Below are 12,467 nucleotides of genomic sequence, written 5' to 3'. Positions count from 1 at the left end.
GTGCCCCATAGCTAGAAAATAAACTTCATTTTGCACAAAAGAAGCTAAAGGGGGAAGTCTGTTCCTTTGGGTCCATGAGTGTCTTTGTGAGATGCTTTTCAGGATTTCCTTCCCTGGTGGTGTCAGATACCACACAGGCAGGGAGGTATAGAAGTTTTTCTTGTTGTTCAGCAATGAAGTTTAATTCCAAAATCAGCTAAAATTCAGCATATTCCATGTTTCACAGATGTACTTGGTAGCTGTTTTGGCCTGAGACAAACACTTTCCATCTGCACAAACCCTCCAGATGACTACCAGCCTGCACCAGAAGGTAGGCACCTTTGTTGGAGCAGACATTAGACATGACCGGTAATGAAGAGGAGCACGCTACAGAATGAATAAGATCCAGAAGTCTTAGAAGTATACAAAGTCAGACTATGGGAAAAGTTTTTTCCTTCATTCTTCTGAAGGATGTCCAAGACATCTTTGAAGGTTTTACTGATAACCTGAATGAGGATGTTTTAAAAGTCTTAGGAAGCCGAAGAAAAATGAAAGAGCCACAGACCATTAAAAATGTATTTTTACAGGTAGCTTTCCAGTTATTCCATTGTGAGGACTGCATTCTAAAATGGACTATACATCCCAGTTTCTCTTCTAGAAGTGGGTGGACTTTTGTTCTAAAATTCCAGTGCAAGTTCATAAGCTTTAAAAACTGTTAAATAATTATTGGTTTTCTATTTACATTTTTAAAAGAAATCTCTGAAATTGGGCTTGAATTGACATTTTTCCTTGGCCATCCAACTTTCCTTATTAGTGGAAATTGTTGAAAAAAAACTACTACACGATAATAGGTAGAGAGATGCATCCCAAGTGAATTTGGAGGATCCAGTTTGAGGTCATTTTAGCAATTACTCTTTCTAGCTTAAGGTTCATCCACCAACAGCAGAGGACAGGGCATATAAACTTCAACCTGCTATGTATTTATGCTATGCCATTTATTTGTTGCTGCTGTTTCTTAACAGCTAGAGTGACTATATGGGACAATGTGAAATCTGGGAGGTTGCTTGCTTTCCCCCACCCTCCTGCATGGAATCAAACAGCCAATTAATGACTGTTTTTTACTTTACAGGTCTTAACAATAATCTGTGAAGTAAAGATTAGTGTTAATAAGGATTCCTACTCCACAGCTCCTGTGCCACACTGGCCTTTGCATCCTACACCCAGGGTGCTTCTTTTAATTTTCACGGACCAGCTGGGACGAGCCTCTGAAATCCAGGGTTGTCCCAGGCAATCCAAGATATATGGCCACCCTACTAAGAATCTATGCATCATTTATGGACAGCTGATGAGAAAGTTCTACATACAGGTTTGGTGCATATGTTTTCTGTTTATAGGTGCTGACAAACTATACAAATGAGTTACTAGTGCAAAACTTGTTCTTAATTTAATGCTGCACATATACCCAACTCCACAGGTCTGCCCCCTCTGCTGTCACACAGTACCAAGACCCACCTTAAATACTAAGAAATTTAGGAAATTCATTGTGAAGCATTTACGTTTGCTATATACATAGATAGGAATGTACTGAAATTGGGATTCTGTGATTTTTGTGGCAGCTGCCCCATGGTGTGGGTGCAGTGCAGCTCAGTACAGTGTTGTGCACCGTCTGGGAGCTGGGTCTGAGCGAAGCTGGGCTCCAGCTGACAGGCGGAGCTGCCCCAGCTCCCAGACAGTGCGCAAAGCCCTGTTGAGCTATGCTGCACCTGTGCAATGCGACAGATTCTGCGCAGGTGGCAAGCAGTGGAGGGCAATCCCCACTGCCCCAAGCTGCGTGGGGAGGTTCTGCCAAGAGCACCCAGAGGCCCCAATCACCACTGCTACAGTCTGTGAGTGCACGCCTTTTTCTTTTTAAAGCATCGGGATGCTGGGGCTGGGCAGGGCAGCCATGAGGGCTTCTCCCATGGCTCTTCTGGCTGTGCCTGCCTCTGCCTTGGTGTGGGGGAGCCACAGGAAAAGCCCCCACAGCTGCCCTGCCTGGCCCCATCCCCCACCCAGCTGCAGCCTCTTAGCACTTAAAATAAATAAATACAGCTCGGCACTCACTGGCTGCAGCAGCAGCAATTGGGGCCTCTGGGGGCTCATGGCAGAGCCCCTCCCCCCACAGCACGGGGCAGAAGGGATGAGGCCCCGATTGCTGCTGCTACAGCCAGTGAGTGTGGGTTTTTTTGTTTTGTTTTTTTAAAGTTCTGAGAGGCTGGGGCTGGGCATGGCAGCCATGGGGGCTTCTCCTTCGGCTCTCCCCACCCGGGGAGAGGTAGGTACAGCTGGAGAAGCCACAGGGGAACCTGCAGCCAAGCAGCTGTACCTGCTTTTCCCTGGCTGATCTGAATCAGCACCAAAACAGTGCTGAAACTCTGAAACAGATTCGGCCAAACTGAAATGGAACAGTGATCTGAAACAAATCACTGACCCTCTGAAATGGCCAAATCTGAAATGGAAATGAAACACAGCCATTTTGCACAGCCCTGCTGTTAATACAATCCAGTATACTGTTGGCCCCTTTTCTGCAACAAGAGCACACTGTTAGCTCATATTCAGTTTGTGGTAACACCTCTGAACCTTTGCAGTACTGCAGCCCACACAAGTCATTCACCAATCTGGATTTGTACATGCGATTATTCTGTCCCAAGTGCAGGACTTTGCACTTGTCCTGGGTGAGTTTCATCTGGTTGATTGTAAACCATTTTTCTAGTTTATACAAGTAATTCTGGATCGCTGCTATACCCTCTAGAGCATGTACATCTCCATCCAACTTGGCGTGATCTGTAAATTTGTTGCACGTGCTCTCAATCCCATTACCCTAATCATCAGTGAAAATGGTGAACAATATCAAACCCAGAACAATACCAGACTCTGGAGAACCCTGCTTGATACTTCCTCTTAACTAGACATTGAAGACTATTACTATAAATTTGTCCTCCTCCCAATTTGCCAGGAACAGAAATTAAAATCTAGAGCCTATAGCTCCCCCTAGAGCCCTTTTTAAGGGCTAGAGCTACACTGGCAACCCTTCAGTACTCTAGCACCAAAGCTGTATTTCACAACAGGCTGCATATTGTAGTAGTTCCATAATTTCAGATTTGAACTCCTTCATAGAATCACAGAAAATTAGGATTGGAAGGGACCTCAGGGGATCATCTAGCCCAAGCCTCAGTTTAAAGCAGGGCCACCCCCAACTAGATCATCCCAGCCAAGGCTTTGTTTACCTGGTTCTTAAAAACCTCCAAGGATGGAGATTCCACCACCTCTCTGGGCAGCCTGCCCATGTTTTACTACCATACTAGTGAAAAAGCTTTTCCAAATATCAAACCTAAGCTTCCCTTGCTGCAACTCGAGACCACTGTTCCTAGTTCTGTCATCTGCCACTACTGAGAACAGTTTTAGACCTTTCCCCTTTGGATCCACCTTTCAGGCAGTTGAAGGTTGCTACTACATCCCCCCTCAATCTTCTCTTTTCCAAATTAAATTAAGTTAGTTCCCTCAGCTTCTCCTCAGAAGTCATGTGCCTCAGGCTCCTAAACATTTTCCTTTCTCTCCATGAGACTCTCTCCAATTTGTTTACATTCTTTCTTTAGTGGGGGACCCCAAACTAGACACCAGACTCTACATGCAGCCTCACCAGTGCTGAATAGAGGGGAAGAATGACGTCCCTCAATCTGCTGACAATGCTCCTGCTAATTCAGCCCAATTTGTCGTTAGCCTTCCTAGCAATAAAGGCACACTGTTGGCTCACCTTCAGCTTCACTGTAACCCCAAGGTCGTTTTGGGTAGATCAGCTGCTTAGCCAGTCAGTACCCAGCCTGTACCGGTGCATGGGATTGTTCTGTCTTAAGTGCAGGACTTTGCATTATTGAACCTCATGAGATCTCTTTTGGCCTATTCCTCTAATTTGTCAAGGTTTCTCAGAATCCCAGCCCTATCCTCCAGAGTATTTACTGCTCCCCTGCAGCTTAGTTTCATTTGCAAACTTGCTGAGGGTCCAACTCCATCACATCTTCCAGGTCACTGATGAAGATATTGAACAAAATCAGCCCCAAGACTGATCCCACGGACATTCCACTTGATACTAGCTGCCAACTAGACATTGAATCATTATTACCTTCTAAGCCTGACAATCCAGCCAGTTTTCTATCCACCTTGCAGTCCATTCACATAACCCATACTTCCTTAGCTTGCTTGCAAGAATTGTTGTGGGAAACCGTATCTAAAACCTTGCTAAAGTCAAGGATCCACTGCTCTCCCAGAAATTACAGAGCCAGTCACCTCAACACAGAAGGCAATCAGGCATGACTTGCCCTCCCTGACTGTTCCTAATCACCTTCTCCTCTTCCAAGTAATTAGAAATGGAAGCATCCATTTTTTTTGGTCCACTTCCCCTTTTTTGTGGAATACACTTGCTTTGTGTCTCCATTTTTCTTAAAGTTACAGGTGAGCAAAAAGGTTTTTAAATGGCTAAAAAGTGTTTTGTCTACTCTTCTGTACATCAATAGTCACTAAACTGATTGCATACTTCCAAAATAGTTCTTCCCCCCACTTTTTTTTTTTTAAACAAACACATGAAGGGGTAGAAATAAACTGCCCCAGTAAATTTATGGGTTTTTTATTCATTTATTCCAGCAGTACAAAAATAAAACACAATGCTCAGGAATTATTTGTAGAACTTAGAACATTACATCTTAAGTTATGAGTAGTAACTCAAACTAAAGTCAGGTCATTTCCATACATTTTTCATGTTACCCTTTTGCTCTTATCTCCTAATGACCCAAACATATACTCCACCCATTAAACTGATGCAACTCTTGTATCCAATATACAACCCTATCACAAATATCAAACCCAACACTGAAAAGTATTTCTGCTTTTTCCTAGAATAAGGAAATAAGTATTTCTTTCTATGTCCTAGAATAAGGAACTTAAAAAAATATTATTATTTTTTTGTTTTGTAAGCACAGTCCCTTCCTTTATCTGCCCTTAACAGAAATCCTTCTGTATACCAAAGAATTAAATACTTCTGTACCACTCCCATCCCTGAATAACATTCTTCTAACCAGCAGGTGGAGGTAGAAATGCATTAAAGATTTAAGTTTAATTTTTGGTGTCCTTTTCATTCTATCCTGGACGTGCCAATTTTGAAAACATTTTTCAGCACAAAGAAATACGACTTAAAAAGGCCATTAACTTGTTTTGTAAATTAAGATAGGAAAGGAAAACACTGTTAATGTGACTTTGTTTACATCAACATGAACAATGGCCATCATTTTGATAAGAAATGACCAACTTTTCATAAATACAAGGAACTGGAAGGAATTTTCACCACTGACTCTAGCTTCTTGCTATCACAGGCATCCCATCATACAATCTCATTAACGAGAGCCTAAAGTTAGGCTCCAAAATTCTTAAGACATGTTAAAAAAAAAAAAAAAAATCAGACCATGCTTTTAAAGGGGTTGAATTATTTCAATTCTCAAGTCAATAGGAGCCAAAGGTACCCCCTCCTCCCCTCTATTTTAGACTGATTTAGCTGCCATCATAACCTCAAGGACAAACTACTGCAATATGCTCTTAAAAAGGACTGGCTTCAGTGACTGTCTGCAGCTGGTACAGAACATGGCAGCCCACTTTATCCTGGGGGGAGGGAAGGAAGGTGAGGAGTTTGTCAGGAGCACGTAACCTAATGCTCCAGAATCTGAACTGGCTCCCAGTAGTTTTCTGCATAGAATGCAAGGTACTAGTTTTGACCCACAGGGCCCTGAACAGTCTTGGTCTCTACATACCTAAGGGACTACACCTTCTACTTTATGCCCCATTGGGATGCTGAGAACAACCTCTTACTTCAGTGCATCAAGTCTCCTTGGCAAAAACAAGTATGGGGTCATTGCCAAACACTTCCTGACAGTGCTTCGAACTCTCTCTTCCCCTTGAAGGCTATCTATCAGAGTCCATGCCTGGGCATCTCTTTGAAATGCTGTAAGTTCTTGCTCTTTGGGCAAGCATTTAGGGTGACACATTAATCAAAAACAAAGAAACAAAAACAATCTTTAAAAAATAGGCTACTTCTATAGACATCAAAAATCTGGATTAAGGAGACAATACTTAGAAACCTAGCTTTGAAAAAAATGTTGGCCAATTGCTGTTTTCAGCTGTAATTAAAAAAAATTCATCTGTGAAGTAAATTTAGGTCAGTTTGTGTCTGATTATATAAATGTAATGATTTCCATACTTCTTAGGAAAGAAATTAACAAAATTAAATTTTCAGTGAATTTTCAATTCAACCTATTTTAAGTATAAAAGTTAAGTATTTAAAAAGTACTCCTTGATATTTGAGAACATTATCAATTTAATCTACAACTAAAATTAGCCTAAATTCAAAATGAGATTAAATTTAGTCTGATTCCATGTTTAGTCTGATTCCACGTTTCCCATGTCATTATTTAACAAATAGTAATAAAGAGTGATGAAATGAAAGAGGAAAACTTACAACTCAAAAACCATGTAAAGCATTCCATCTGAACTGTATGTTTCCAATAATTCAACAATATGGGGATGTTTCAGCATGTGACAAATACTGGCTTCCCTCTTCAGATCTGTAAAAAGATGACAGAATACTGTATTAGCCGTCTTGAAAACACCATAGATTAGTTTGACGCATCCGGTTTGTAACACGTGGGGAGAGGAGGGAGAGGGAGAGAGAGAATGAATAACATTGTGTGGGAAGGTGCAGACATCTTTGACATTATTTCCTAAACAGACTAACTTCTAAAATGAAAATTGAGATGATGACAACAAACTATTTTGCACTGGAATTTGAGAGCATGGCTTTCTAGGAAATGGAAATTTCTTTTTAAACAAATTCAAAGGCAGAAAATCATAACTGTCAGTGGAAAAGAAAAATTAATAAATTATATAAACCTCTTTTTCTAAAATACAGTTATGGAATTCCATGCAGCCCATATAATTGATCTTTATGCACTGAGATCATGTTAAATCTCACTGGAAAGTAGTCTTTTAATACAAAAGACAGCAATTACTCTCCCACTGCTAGAGCAATAATCATTTTAAAAACCATTAAAGAGTAGGCATATTACGGCGATTACATTCTTAAAAATTGGGTTAATAGGTGGATGGGGGAAAAAGAATCAAAGATACTAATGATCAGTATATATCAAGGGCTCACCAATGTAACAACAATGTCGCCAATTTGAACTATAATACTTCAGTTTGGATATCCTCCGTTGTTCTGATTTTATAGAAATATTGTAAAAGATCATGATTAAACAAAAAAATCTTTAGCAATACAGAATATTCAAATTAAATTACTGTCTTCTTTCTAGATAATCTTAAAATAATTCCATGCAGCACACTTTTAAAATTTTTCTTAATTATTGGTGTCCTTTTTCACTGCATTACCACTAGGCTCCATGAAAAGGCCTCTTCCCTTTCCAATACATCAGTTCAAATTCTAGAACAGTAAACTTGTCATCAATATTTTATCTTTACTGGATATTTTGTTTGGCCTCTCATTAAAAGCAAAAATGTCAGTCAGTAACTTCAGGTATTAAGTTTTAGGATGTGGACACAAAACACATTTACTTCTGTGTAGAATGACCCACAACCATATAGTCTTATGTCATTATAAGTTGCTCAACTCCAATGCAAGGTTACCCTGCAGAAAATGAGAAGTAGCCAAACACTAGTGTAAACAGCAATGATTTACTGGTCCTAGGTCTATTCCCACAGTGTGCTCCCTAGACCATTATTTGCTCAATGCAGACACAGGCTTCCCTGCCACCTCGTGGCCAGGTACTATAATACTGCCTACTTGAAGACTTAGCTTAGGAAAATCGGCTGTCATCTGCTCCTTCCTACAGAGTAAAATCTGGGGCAAATTACTTCATATTAAGTGTGTTATGTGTCTGCACCCTTAAGCTTTCATTTCTGTTTGCTATAGAACCATTGATCTACAATTACCTAAATGCACCTTCTTTATTGGAGAAGACAAATTATAATGCTTTCATGGCTTGGGGTTTTTTGCCATACGTTACTAGGAGGAAGCAAAGCATCTAAAGTGTGCTAAACCACCCAGAAAGAAAAACAATGCTATACATATATATCAGGTCACATATGTGATATGAATCAGCAGCAGTTAGGTATCAGAGGAAGTGGTATGAATATGTAATTAATATGCATTTTATTTTGTGCCCTTTGAAGCACTTTATAAAAACAACACCACGTTTTCATACTCTTATTTGACTTCTCTAAATGACCGAGAACCTTAAAAGCCAATGAAACTTCAGTTCAAGATACATATTTCTGACCAAAGCATACTTAACTATTTCTCAATTAATATAATCAACATAATACTTTATATTTGGAGTACGGAGTACCTTTCCCAAAACCTTACGAACTTAAACTGAGGAACAAACAGCACAGTAAATCACCAGGGATCCTGGTTTTCTGTTAAAAATAATAAATTCTCTGATTTAAAACCTCAAGAACCATGATTAAAATGAAATACTACTATATATATAAGTATCAATTGAACGCAATGTTTTATTGGTATATTTACCATTTTAAAGCAATTTGGAAGTTTACCAGTGCCTCAATAACTATAATAAAATAAATTCTAAATACCTATATATTTTGACATTTTATCTTGGGTTTTTTGTAGAAAAAACCAGAGTGCTCCCTGACTCCTTCACTCACCAGGATGTGGGTCCAGCGGCGGTTGTCACCTGACACTGCTTTGTGGTGCTGAGCAGCCAGTGCCCTTCCCATGCTATTGCCCCTCACTCCCAAGCCACAGGCCCCCAGCCCTGCTGGTGTCCCTCACTCCCATGCCACAGCCTCCTTGGCCCTGCTGGCACTCCTCACTCCCCACCCAGTCCCCCACCTCCTCCAGCCCTGCCAGAAGGAGCCCCCAGCTGCCAGGGCTACGGGGCCAGGGACCTAGGTCTGCAGCCCTCTGTGCCCCTGCAGCAGCACCCAAGCCCTGGCTGCTGCCTGTGGGAATTAGCAGCAGCTGGGGCAGAGTAGAGAACAGAGCCCAGCTCCCTCTCCCTGAGAGGCAGCACAGCTGGAGCGGAGCCCACAGGGGAAGGCAGATAAGGGCTGCCCACTGCCGTTTTGAGGCTCCCTGCCCTGATCCTACTTCCCCCAACCCAGGCGTCTGCAGCCCAGGGGGCAAGATCCAGAGTGGCAGGGCAGAGTGGGGCTTGTGCCATTGCTGGGAGCTCCATGCTGCCATGGTGAGGTGTACCCTGCCCACTTGGCTGCAGCAAGGGGCACAACTCCATGCCACTACTCCCTCTGCTGGCGGGTGGACACGGGAACTTTGCCATGGCTAAACTGTGGCATGAGTGGCACAGGCAGCCTGCATGCGTGGCATGCAGCAAATTGGGGAGGAGACAGGCAGCACAGCAGAAGATTGGGGGGGGGGGGAGAAGAAAGCAGACTCGATTAGCCAGGGAACACAGGGTGCATCTCCTTGTGCCCCCGATTGTGCAGTTGGTACCATGCAGTCATTTAGTACTTGCTTTAGCTATAACAAGTACTAAATGACTGCGCAGTAACACCCATTACTGTGCAGTCCTGGTGGCCCACAGGTTGGCACCGTAACATCAACATCACAATTTGTGCCTGCTAATGCTATGTTGCCTTAATGACAAGCTACACAACTGTAGCTCGTTGCTATGGTTATGTAGCATCTTGTATACATACACCCACAGGGCAGGAAGCAGGAAGCTGAGCAGCAGACTGGATCAACCACATCATCACTGGACCAAATAACAATTTTTTTTTTTTTTTTTTCTGTTTTAGGCCAAATCACCTACCAATTCTATCAATTGAGCAGACAGTGGTTCAAGTCTGTGTGGAACTATAACCAGCAAGTATCCTACTTCCCAGACTTTTCAGCCCAGGGCTTCAGATACTCTCAAATCCACAGCAGGTATCCTACATGCAAGCCCCAAGCCTGAAGGCTGTGGCGTTCAGATGCTCCTTAGTCTCACTTGCCCCTAGCTAAAAGGCCAAAGGAGCAAGCTAAGGGAAAATCCTGACAGCACTCCCCCCATCACCATAAACTGTGTAGCCAAGATCCTCGTGTTTGGAGGCATTTCATAAAATCATAGAAAGTTAGGGCTGGAAGGGACCTCAAGGTGGTCATTGAGTCCAACCCCCTGTTCAAAGCAGGACCACCCCCAACTAGATCATCCCAGCCAAAACTTTGTCCAGCTAGGTTTTGAAAACCTCAAGGGAAGGAGCTTCTACCACCACTCTTCTCTGGGTAACCTGTTCCAGTGTTTTACTACCCTCCTAGTGAGAAAATTCTTCCTAATATCTAACCTAAACTTCCCTTGCTGCAATTTGAGACCATTGCTTCTTGTTCTGTCATCTGCCACCTCTGAGAACAGTCTAGCGCCATCCCTTTTTAAACCCACTTCAGGTAGTTGAAGGCTGCTTTTAAGTCCCCTCTAGGTCTCCTCTTCTTTACACTAAAATTTGTAGACTCTTGAAGGACTCGGCCTGCCTGCAGCGCAAAGAACAGGCCTTCACCCTCTAACTACACCAAGCCATTCAAGGCTGAGAAAACGCGCATCTCCCCTGCCAGGTAAGTAAAACTGCCTAGGCAGAAAAATCACCTCATAGTATCATCTCTCCTGGTTCATTCACTTGTAATCCTACCCATGTCATATATGCCACCATCTGCTCACAGTGTCTGTCTGCTGTCTACACCAGACAGAGAGGGTGATTCCTACATCATACAATAAACAAGCACTTACATGACATCAGATGCAGAAAGACATAGAGGCCTCAGGCAGTACACTAACTTCCCTGGACATTCCACCTGTGGGTGGCTCTTCTCAGGCAGCAAACCTTTAAAAACTGATTTAAATTAGAAACTGCAGAACAAGAAATCATCCACAGACTCTACTGTGTTAAGTACAATTTAAAGAGGGACTATAGATTTATCCTATTGCCAGGATTAGTTTTTGTAACTCTTTTGTTTCTTTGGGTTTATTGCATGCATGCTTGCCTCCCTATCTCTCGTCTATCCCCACTTCTGTTTTTATATTTGAATTTCTCTCCTTATACACAGCAACTTTTCACAACATCTGATAAAGTTAGCTTCAGTCTAGGAAAACTTTGGCTAGCCCATAAAGTGCAAATCTACCCTGTTTTCTATTCAACTTCAGGCTAACACAGCTAACTACATCTCAGATGAAGGTGATCACAGTGGCACTTAGGGAGAGCGTGGGACTAACCTGTGCCATGCCTGCCAAAAAGGTTAGCCCCCAACTACCTGCTAAATCAGGTGTCAAACTGTCAGAGCCAGCCCAGTCTGGCCTGAAGGCACATGCCAGTAGGCCAGGTCAGCTCTGTGCCACCCAGGAGCTGTGCTTGCCGCAGCCATGAACATCCTAAGGGGCCTGCCAGCAGCAGGGACTGTGCACCATGCAGGGGATGTGGCGGAGGGCCCACACCTACCCACAAACCCCTCCTGCAGGCAGGAGCTCCCCTCCCTACTCACCAGCTGTCCAGTCGTGCACCACTGCATGCAGTGTCTCCACATGGGGCTCCCAGCTGGGGTGCTGAGAGCCCCATGGAGGAGGAAGCACAGATCCCGCCGGAGTTAAATTATGCAATATTATGTGATTATGCACAGTCATATGTTTTAGGCACAAAAATCACACGGGTGCATAACTGTGTAATTCCCTTTAGGAAGTATATCAAACACTTCCTAAACAATATCTCAGATGCTAAGAGCAGCTAATAATTGGACAGGTCATTAGAGTCAAGTGAAGGGTTTTTTTTAATTTTTATAAGGATTGGGCAAATTATATTTTTCAAGGAGCCTGGCAAATGAACTCCATTGACAGAAACTATAATGATTTGCAAAATCTGCCTATTCACAATTTAAGAATTCTGGTTAATTTTATGAAATCATATTGATAAATGCCTCATTGCATATTGTATCAAACAAAATGAAAAGATCTTTGCCCTGGTTCATGACTGTCTGGGATGAGCTACAGGGGAAAAAAAGCCGTCAACTGGTCTCTAGCTGAACATATATATATGTTAAAAGATCGTGCTGTAGTTAGATAACCAGTTCAACCAAATTTATCTTCACAGGAAGGAGAAATAAATATTTTCCAAACTAGAGAACAAAGAACAGAAGTAACAGGGTAGGGGTTTAAAAGACCAAAAGAGCCTGGGGTAAACTGATGGAACAAAGGGGTACACCTTTACAAAAGAATGGTCTCATTTATTTATGGAGTTGCTAAGGAAGAGTGAAGCTGGTTGCAGGAAACAGACAGACATCCCATAACCTGAGCCACAGAACACAAAGATCCAGGTCACCTTGAGATTTGGTGAATCCTAGAAATATTCAAAAGCAGTGGAGCTTAAATGGCATATGGGCTGAATCTGGC

The 12,467-nt window shown here is 42.4% G+C and overlaps 1 protein-coding gene across 11 annotated transcripts in view; it reads right to left on the bottom strand.

The window, feature by feature from the left end:
* Nucleotides 1-12,467, bottom strand: part of CASK (calcium/calmodulin dependent serine protein kinase) — a 387,068-nt gene that overhangs the window by 211,571 nt on the left and 163,030 nt on the right. For all 11 annotated transcript variants that reach the window (XM_019529070.1, XM_019529074.1, XM_019529076.1 and 8 more), the window contains exon 3: nucleotides 6,518-6,623. In XM_019529070.1, the coding sequence (XP_019384615.1) occupies nucleotides 6,518-6,623 (106 nt within the window). The remainder of the gene's footprint in view (nucleotides 1-6,517; nucleotides 6,624-12,467) is intronic.

Source organism: Crocodylus porosus, unplaced genomic scaffold, assembly GCF_001723895.1.
Source record: "Crocodylus porosus isolate Cpor-Errol unplaced genomic scaffold, CroPor_comp1, whole genome shotgun sequence".
Classification (NCBI taxonomy): domain Eukaryota; kingdom Metazoa; phylum Chordata; order Crocodylia; family Crocodylidae; genus Crocodylus; species Crocodylus porosus.
Note: the sequence above shows the minus strand (reverse complement) of the source record. Positions and strands in the feature narration are given on the sequence as shown.